The 9,195-nt window shown below is 42.1% G+C and overlaps 1 protein-coding gene across 2 annotated transcripts; it reads left to right on the top strand.

The window, feature by feature from the left end:
* Positions 1–67: 67 nt before the first annotated feature.
* On the top strand, positions 68–9,100 carry cse1l (CSE1 chromosome segregation 1-like (yeast)). 2 transcript variants are annotated; one of them, XM_086041034.1, is made up of 25 exons: positions 68–217; positions 2,107–2,199; positions 2,287–2,429; positions 2,520–2,621; positions 2,706–2,851; positions 3,091–3,181; positions 3,295–3,402; positions 3,545–3,637; positions 3,726–3,893; positions 3,975–4,104; positions 4,212–4,277; positions 4,507–4,709; positions 4,782–4,866; positions 5,105–5,166; positions 5,237–5,373; positions 5,468–5,571; positions 5,685–5,782; positions 5,878–6,028; positions 6,150–6,358; positions 7,051–7,148; positions 7,226–7,311; positions 7,449–7,530; positions 7,962–8,108; positions 8,279–8,510; positions 8,592–9,100. In XM_086041034.1, the coding sequence occupies exons 2-25, from the start codon at positions 2,115–2,117 to the stop codon at positions 8,679–8,681; spliced, it is 2,916 nt and encodes a 971-aa protein (XP_085897160.1). In that variant the 5' UTR covers positions 68–217; positions 2,107–2,114; the 3' UTR covers positions 8,682–9,100. The 2 variants fall into 2 exon arrangements, with proteins under 2 accessions (XP_085897160.1, XP_085897161.1); XM_086041035.1 differs by having other exon boundaries at positions 88–217; positions 2,110–2,199.
* Positions 9,101–9,195: the final 95 nt, after the last annotated feature.

Below are 9,195 nucleotides of genomic sequence, written 5' to 3'. Positions count from 1 at the left end.
CCAGAAAAGATGTAAGTTGCGTCTTGTGACATACTGTATTGATCTGAAGTGTGGACTGTGGGCGTAGCTTACCGTGGTATGACGTACGCATGCGCAATAGTGTGACCGCGCAGTTCCTTTTTGCTGCAGACGTTTGAAAGCTGGCACGGCAAGCACGAACGTGCAGTGAGTGTGTTAGACCGCTGCATCTCACACTGACAAAAGAGTCACAGTGACGGTAAGATTGCATGCTTATTATCAATGACTGAGACGACAAAAACACACAATGGGATCAATGGCTATTCACCTGCGATAAAAGGCGTGTCGCTGACGAATGAGCTAACTTTATCCCTGTGTTAGCAAGTTAGCGCTCAGGCTAGCCGTGCTTCTATTTACAGGTGCTGACACTCCATGCTGCTGCAAGGTTTTGTCTACCTTCTCTGGAGCTGGGCTAACATTACAAACCAAATTGAACACACTTTAAAATCTCAAACTGTTTACACTACCGTTTTCAAAAATAGCAAGTCTCTTTTCCAGTCTAGTTAACGCTTAGACGTCAAACTGATCTGGAATCAGCAGGGCCAGCTGAGTGACTGCAGTAGTGTAGCATGTTGCTAGGTTAGCTGCTAGCGAGCTAACGTCGGGGCTAGGCTCAGTGTTTGTATGATAAGTAGTGAAGAATCTATGTTTAGTGGTCAAAACTACTATACAACTTTGACCTGACCGCTCGTGTATTTGAGACGTGTTTATACAGAACAACTCGACCCGTTACGTTGAAGTGAATTAGCTGTGCCTTCACGACGGAGCCAAATTGTCATTGATACTTTCTGCATCCTAACTTGCGTGTACTGTACATCCATACATTTTCTATATTGCTGGTCCACATGAGAGTGCCGGGTGAGCTGCAAGCCATCCCAGCTGTACACGGTGGAGTGGTCGCCAGCAAATCGCAGGGCATATTCACCCCAGTGGGCACTAGAGTCCTCAGTTACACTAAGCCCACTCTTGGCAAAGAAAATCAGATCCCTGGACTTGAGTTGGGTGCCAGTCAAACACAGGACACATAGACAACCATTCATGCTTACATCCACACCTACGGACTATTTAGAGCCTTCAATGAGATTAAATTGACCTTTTGTGGTCCCCAGTCAATCTCAGTGCACAACTATATTTATAAATTCAGTTGTAAATTGTACCTAAAAAGCTAGGTGTAGAGAGTCTTTTTTGACAAAAATGCACAAGTGCATGCAATGAATGGTGCAGTCATTACCAACAACCTGACCGCTCCAGAAAAGTCCAGAATATCCACGCACTCCTTTATTTCTCACATGTAGCCTCTCTTTATATTATTATAATTTAGCTTCTTCCTTGACAACTGCGTCATGTTTTCGTGGTTCAATAAAACGTGCAGGACGGTATAATTAGGTGGGGTGTCAACATTTTGTTTCCTGATTAGAACACAGTCTCAATTTTTCTTTTGCAGTGAGGTAGTATATGTGCCATGGTCAGTTGCCAGGTGGTTCTAACAGGCGGGCCTTACAGGTGTGTTTTTGGAATGTGAGACGATTGTGAGTCTCTTCAATTAAATCAAGAAGAGTTTTGGAAAAGTGGTGTGCACTGTGGACTGGTTGCCAGGCAATAGCAGGACAACGATACACAAATATTCACGCTTGCATTCAAATCTTTTATGCACAATTTAAAAGGCTAAGATGACTTTTGGAGACAGAAGCAGGGAACACCCCGGACTGGTTGCCTGTCAATTGCAGGAGACATATACGTCGTATACGATTAACATTAGGGCTCCAGACTAACTTTTTTTTTTTTTTTTCCTCAATAGGAGCACAGTGACCTGAAATTTTAGGGGGCACAAGTAGAAAATTTAGTATCGCACATGAATCACAAAGTGACTTGCAAATATTTACATTTCCACAAATTTTCACTGTGGGCAAAGATGTGGAGCAGACGTTTGTCAGCAACAAAAAATATTCAAGGATTAAAAGCAATTTTATATTCGTCACACATGCGCAAGTAGATGAAAAAATGTAGTTGCACCAAATCGACAATATAGATCACATTTTATATTGGACTGTGCTCGCAGTGACTCACTCGTGTTTTTCTCCTTCCCAGTAGCAACCATGGAACTGAATGACGCTAACCTACAAACCCTCACAGAGTTCCTCAGAAAAACGCTGAACCCAGACCCAACTGTCCGACGTCCAGGTAAGACGCCAAGAGTGGTAAAAAATTCTTTGCTACTGTCAATGGGCATGTCCTCACACCTGCTTTTGTATTTTTTCTCTGTCATAGCTGAAAAGTTTCTTGAGTCCGTTGAGGGAAACCAGAACTACCCCTTACTACTCCTCACTTTGCTGGAAAAGTCCCAAGACAACGTTATTCGTGTCTGCGCTGCCGTTACATTCAAAAACTACATCAAAAGGAACTGGCGCATTGTGAGTTTTGACAACTGTATTGATTAGTTTGTTACTGATGCTGTGACGTCTGTTATGAAGTCTGATTCATTATATGATATGTCTCTAAAGGTGGAAGATGAACCAAACAAAATTTCAGAACAAGACAGAACAACAGTCAAAGCAAATATTGTTAATTTGATGCTAAGTAGTCCGGAACAGATTCAAAAGCAGGTAAGCCATCATAATGTTTATTGAGGAGTTTCATTTCTTCTTTTCTGTTTTTAAGTAAAGCCTCTGTCGGTTCTTCTTTGTCAGTTGAGTGATGCTATCAGCATCATCGGACGGGAAGACTTCCCTCAGAAGTGGCCTGACCTTCTAACGGAGATGGTGACCCGGTTCCGAAGCGGAGACTTCCATATTATCAATGGAGTGCTCCGCACTGCACACTCTCTCTTTAAGAGGTAGACTTTCATTTCGGGCACATGAATACAGGCATTCGAATCCAATGCAATTAGCGAATCCCACAGTCGATGTTAGTAAGACGTCCTTTCCACGCGCAGTACGAAACTATGACTCTACTGCACTTGTGTCTGTCGCTGCCCTTGCCAACTGAAAACAGTCTTGCTCAATAAGTCCTATTAATCCAACCACATTGTACTGGTTGCTTCACTCTTTGCCTCCCATTTGTTATCCCTCTCAGATATCGTCATGAATTTAAGTCAAATGAGCTTTGGTTGGAGATCAAACTAGTTCTCGGAACATTTGCCTTGCCTCTGACGGAGTTGTTCAAGGTTTGTTGTGACTTATTGTTTGCCTTCCATTCAACATTCGAGCAAACCACACACATATTGAAAGCATTCATGTCTGTAGTTCCTGTAAATACGTTTTTTTGTTTTGGTTACAGGCCACTATTGAGTTGTGTCAGACTCATGCTACCGATGCCAATGCCTTAAAAGTCCTCTTCTCCTCACTCACGCTGATCTCCAAGCTTTTCTACAGTCTTAACTTTCAGGTCTGTTCTGTTCATTAAATGTATCATTACAAAAAAAAGTCCAGAAAAACCCTGTCTCAGAACCAAGTATTCAACATTCTGTGCTTTTTTTTTTTTTTTACTCTTAAGTGATGAATCCTCCGAATTCTGTGTTATTCTACAGGACCTTCCTGAGTTTTTTGAAGATAACATGGAAACTTGGATGACCAATTTCCATGCGCTTCTGACTTTGGATAATAAACTTTTGCAAACAGATGTAAGTATGTTAAAACTTACTGTGATCAAATAGCTATTTGAATCCCCATAAAGGAGTTTTTAAAGTGTCTGTTGCTTTGATTTCGTAGGATGAGGAGGAAGCAGGTCTCCTCGAGCTCCTGAAGTCACAGATTTGTGACAATGCTGCGCTTTATGCTCAGAAGTATGATGAGGAGTTCCAACCATATCTTCCTCGTTTTGTCACTGCCATCTGGAATCTTCTCGTCTCTACAGGCCAGGAAGTTAAATATGACCTGGTAAGATTGCGTACGAAAATTTGGTACGTTTTCATGTTTGGCGTCAAGGCTGGCATTCAACCCATTTTTGTTTTGTTGAAGCTCGTGAGCAATGCAATTCAGTTTTTGGCATCGGTCTGCGAAAGGCCACACTACAAAAATCTCTTTGAGGATCAGAACACACTCACTAGCATTTGCGAGAAGGTCATTGTGCCCAACATGGAGTTCAGAAGTAAGTGACTCTTTTAGTTTTGATGGCATATGGAAATGTGCTTGAATTCCAATGTGCTCGTGATATTTTGTGACTTTTGGCCATCTTGTGTACAATATTTTTTTTAGGTGCGGATGAGGAGGCTTTTGAAGATAACTCCGAAGAATATATCCGGAGGGACCTTGAAGGCTCTGGTAAAGATGAAATCATTGCCTTCCTTAATGTTGGGTGATTTAGTCAACTGCTTGAAATTCAAAATAGATTAATTTTCATTGCCAAATGTTATTTTTGTTGCTCATTAACATGTTAAAGTAGCGATGCCAGATAAAAAAAAAAAACAAAAAAAAAACAATGACTTGTATATTTAGGAATTTTTTCCCCCCATATCCGTATCATCCATGCATGGACCTCTTTCCATCTTAGACATTGACACTCGTCGCAGGGCAGCTTGTGACTTAGTCAGAGGCCTTTGTAAGTTTTTCGAAGGCCCGGTCACAGCCATCTTCTCCGGATACGTGAACTCCATGCTGGCCGAGTACGCAAAGAACCCTGGTGCCAACTGGAAGCACAAAGACGCCGCCATCTATTTAGTCACGTCACTGGCATCTAAAGCACAGACGCAGAAGGTAATGGGGATGGTTCTGTTCATGTATTGTTGAGTGATAACGTTTGCGTAATTGGGTCTTGTTGTTCCTCAGCACGGAATAACTCAAGCCAACGAATTGGTGAATTTGACCGAGTTCTTCGTGAATCACATTCTCACAGACCTGAAATCCGCTAATGGTAAGACTTTTCTTCGCGATGAACTTGTGCCTAAATACATCCAAGGTATGGTAAATTTAGTTAGGTTTTCTCACTTTAATACATTTTTGCTCCAGCTTTTACAGTCTGCTTTCGTTAGTAATGCTTGGAAATCATTAACTATAACTGGGATGTCCAAAATGCAATTCTTTTTTTTACAAGTAAATGAGCTGTGTGCCTTTTGACATTAATATGCAAGGGCTTGGTATTGTCATTGCAGTTAATGAATTCCCAGTGTTGAAGGCGGACGCCATCAAGTATGTGATGATCTTTAGAAGCCAGGTACGCTGAAACGCTTGCTTTCTCCATGCCGTCCCATTGCTGAATAACCTCCTTGTGCGTCTCTTTTCAGCTTCCCAAGGAGCAACTGCTGCAGGCGGTTCCTCTCTTGATATCTCACTTGCAGGCAGAGAGCACCGTGGAACACACGTATGCCGCGCACGCTTTGGAGAGGCTGTTTACGATGAGGGGCCCAAACAATACAACACTGTGAGCGTCCAGCTGGAAATGTGGAACTGAACTTATTACGCTCAACTTGCGATGCCAAGTAAAAAGTCCGCCTTTTTATCTGCTCGTTTCTCAGTATCACTGCTGTCGAGATGGCACCGTTTACTGACATGCTCCTCACCAACCTGTTCAAGGCAATGGCACTTCCTGGTTCATCAGAAAACGAATACATCATGAAAGGTCTGCTGGACTTTGTCCTCTATATGCTCTCATCTGGTGAACATCTTCATTTAGTTGACGTTGCTTTTGTTTTCCTTTTTTTTTTTTTTTTTTTTTTTTCTCCCCCCCCCAAGCCATTATGCGCAGCTTCTCACTGCTCCAGGAAGCCATCGTCCCTTACATTCCCACTCTAATTGATCAGCTCACTCAGAAGCTCCTTTTAGTCAGCAAGGTAACCCGCTCGCTGTTTTGTGAATACACGGCGCTTTCTCAAAATGCTCGTTTGTGTTTGGAATGCACTCAAGTCGTCTTATGTGTCCCTCTCAGAACCCCAGCAAGCCACACTTCAACCACTACCTGTTTGAGTCCCTCTGCCTGTCTGTGCGGATCACCTGCAAGGCTAACCCCGCCACTGTTGGCAGCTTCGAGGAAGCTCTCTTCCCAGTTTTCACGGAGATCCTCCAGAACGATGTGCAGGGTCAGTTTCCTCCATCGAAGTTTTCGACGCACGGAGAACACGTTTGCACACCCATAGTACAGTAGCTGTTGGCTGACTGAGGCCGATGTGTTCAAAATTCACTTTTTGTGCTTTGTTGCAGAGTTTCTGCCATACGTATTCCAGGTGATGTCTCTCCTCCTGGAGATGCATTCCAACTCGATTCCCTCTTCCTACATGGCTTTATTCCCTCACCTGCTGCAGCCTGTGTTGTGGGAGCGCACGGGCAACATCCCGCCTCTGGTGCGCCTGCTTCAGGCCTACATGCAAAAGGGGGGAGCCACTATTGCTGCATCTGCTGCTGATAAAATAGTATGTGATGGCAGTTTTGTACACAAGATAAAATCCTACTTTATTACAATGTTTTGTATTTATATCCCCCCCAAGCAGACAAATATGTATCTCTAACTTTTTCGAGGAATTTTTTTTTTTTTAATGGGCTTAATATGAAAAAATCTATGAAAATACCAATGACATTCACAATTTTACCTTGAACTAGACTTTATAACCGATTCGACAAAGACACAGATTTAATTTGGCTTGAATTTTTGGCTGCTGTGAAGAACAAGACCGGTAGCTGATACCTTAAGTCTTCCCCTTGGGGAAGAATGAAATGAAAAAGCCTGGACTTGGTGAATTTTTACACATCTTGTTCAAATGAGATATCAATTGAGTGAGAATTGGCTATGTATTATTTCACGACGGGAAAAAAATCTCACTTTGCAAAGTGATTCACAAAAAAGTGGATATGTTAATTGTGTGCCTTTGGTCATCTAGTGAAGAGCATTTGATTGTTTTTCCTGTTGATTGATTTCCTATATGCAGTAATATTTTATGCTATGTGCACATGTGCAATTAAAGAGATTGAAATCCAGGACTTGAGCTGTATCAAAGACTTTTGTTTATTTTACGTAGCTAAATGGGGATAAAATTGAGAAAATATGGAAATTCATTAGTTGAATTAGTTAATGAACACATCCATGCAATTTATTTTTTCTCCTCAGCCTGGGCTGCTTGGTGTTTTCCAAAAGCTTATCGCCTCCAAGGCCAATGACCACCAAGGATTTTACCTGCTCAACAGCATCATCGAGCACATGCCCCCGTAAGTCGCCTCTCGCCTCAGCCTCTTTGAAACGTTCAGTGGTGACCATGACACTTTTCATGCTGTTGTTTTGCCAGTGAATCCCTCATTCAGTACAGGAAACAGATCTTCATTTTGCTCTTCCAGAGACTCCAAAGCTCCAAAACCACCAAGTTCATCAAGAGTGAGTACAGTCATGTAACTTCGCCTCATTAACCCTCTAAAGTTTGAGCCTATTCATTTCTAAGAATACAGCAGTCAATATATTGTCACATTGCGTAACGTGTTGTAAATGTTTTCCCTTTGATGTCGTACTCACAGGTTTCTTGGTATTTGTCAACCTGTATTGTGTCAAGTATGGAGCTATCGCACTCCAGGAGATTTTTGACAGCATCCAGCCCAAGTAAGTCGAAAATTTGGAAAAAGTCACGGCTACCGTAATCAAATTCTGGTTGGGCTACAGTGTGAACACGGCAGCTTACTGTACATTGTACAATGACAATATGCATGGCAAATACTAGACAGGTTGTCAATCAAGCGCTCCTGTTTATGTTTAGAGGTGGAAACATCTCGTAATTATTTTTGGTGTGTCAAAAGATTCCAATTCGTTATACTGTCTATGCAGTACATAACAGGCTGACATGACTTAAGCATTTTCACGTTTGTGAGCAGCGGCCAAACATATGCGAGCTTTCAATAGCGGAAGCTTTCGTTTCTCAGAAACGACATCTTGAATGTGTTCCCAATAACCTCAACTCAGCTCTCAATTCAAAATACAGTGTTAATCGATAATACTCAATGTATGGTATCCTAAATCTTGTCTGTGTTTTACAGAATGTTTGGCATGGTCTTGGAGAAAATCATTATTCCGGAGGTGCAAAAAGTGTCTGGAACGGTTGAGAAAAAGATTTGTGCCGTTGGCATCACAAAGGTCCTCACTGAATGTCCTGCCATGATGGACACAGAGTACACTAAGCTTTGGTAAGCAGTCAGCCCCACTTGCATTTACTTATTTTACGGTACTCAAAGTGCATGTCCTCTTGTGAAATAAAAGTCTCCTTGCTGACACGCAGATCCTAATAGTTGGAAGTAGTAAAGTTACTCCCCTTCCAAAATATACAACCTAGTTAACTGAGCTTGCGTTCGGTCAGGCCCCCACTGCTCCAGGCCCTCATTGGCCTGTTTGAGCTTCCCGAAGACGACAGCATCCCGGATGACGAGCATTTCATTGACATTGAAGACACACCGGGCTATCAGACTGCTTTCTCGCAGCTGGCCTTTGCTGGGAAGAAGGAGCACGACCCCATCGGAGATGCTGTCAGCAATCCTAAAATATTGTTGGCCCATTCGCTCCACAAGCTTTCTACAGCCTGTCCAGGAAGGGTATGTTTATCTTGCAGTAATAAACATTTTCATCAAGCTTTGTGTAATTGCTTTTTTATTTTTTATTTTTTTGGGGTGTAGGTTCCATCAATGCTGAGTAGCAGTCTCAACGCCGAGGCCCTTCGGTTCCTGCAGGCTTATTTACAAGGAGCCAATGTGCAACTGGTTTGAATGACAATGCTGTTCAGTTCAAAAGGACGCCGTAACCTTTACACACTCGACTACCATCGAACAGTGGAATTCCCCCAGAGGTAATCAATCACGACTTTGGCTTTTCTCCGACTGTGATGATTCATTTAAAAATGTTTTAAAGACCATGACCAAACGCCAGCCTAACACACACAATTTTGGTTTTTGAGCTTTTGTGTTTGTCATGAGCGAAACAGTTAGAAAAAGAAACAAGCAAAAGTCCATCGATCACTTTTTCCTACAGCAGCTCTAGCAAAAGAAACTGAACATCAGATTTAGAATTTATTTAGGCTTTTCTTTTTTGTATGTTTGAATTTTGTGTTGCATGTTTCCTGTAGCTTTATTCATGTGTAGTCTGTTTTGACACTGATTTTCATGTGAATAAAAAAGAGACACTTGTATAGATTTGTTATAGCCTCCGCATCGCTTGAGTTCCTATCTTAGGTCTGTACATCACATTCTCAAATGTAAATGATGGTTTTACGTTCTCTTATAT

The sequence above is a fragment of the Filicampus tigris genome, chromosome 9 (assembly GCF_054856515.1).
Source record: "Filicampus tigris isolate MCC_2025a chromosome 9, RoL_Ftig_1.0, whole genome shotgun sequence".
NCBI classification, from domain to species: Eukaryota; Metazoa; Chordata; class Actinopteri; order Syngnathiformes; family Syngnathidae; genus Filicampus; species Filicampus tigris.
Note: the sequence above shows the minus strand (reverse complement) of the source record. Positions and strands in the feature narration are given on the sequence as shown.

Bases quoted from the DNA above. Each gene is read 5' to 3' on its own strand.
- cse1l (XM_086041034.1), top strand. From the start codon at position 2,115: ATGGAACTGAATGACGCTAACCTACAAACCCTCACAGAGTTCCTCAGA. The intron at 3,182-3,294 runs GTTTGTTGTGAC...TTTTGGTTACAG, and splicing joins CTCTGACGGAGTTGTTCAAG to GCCACTATTGAGTTGTGTCA. The intron at 4,278-4,506 runs GTAAAGATGAAA...TTTCCATCTTAG, and splicing joins GAGGGACCTTGAAGGCTCTG to ACATTGACACTCGTCGCAGG.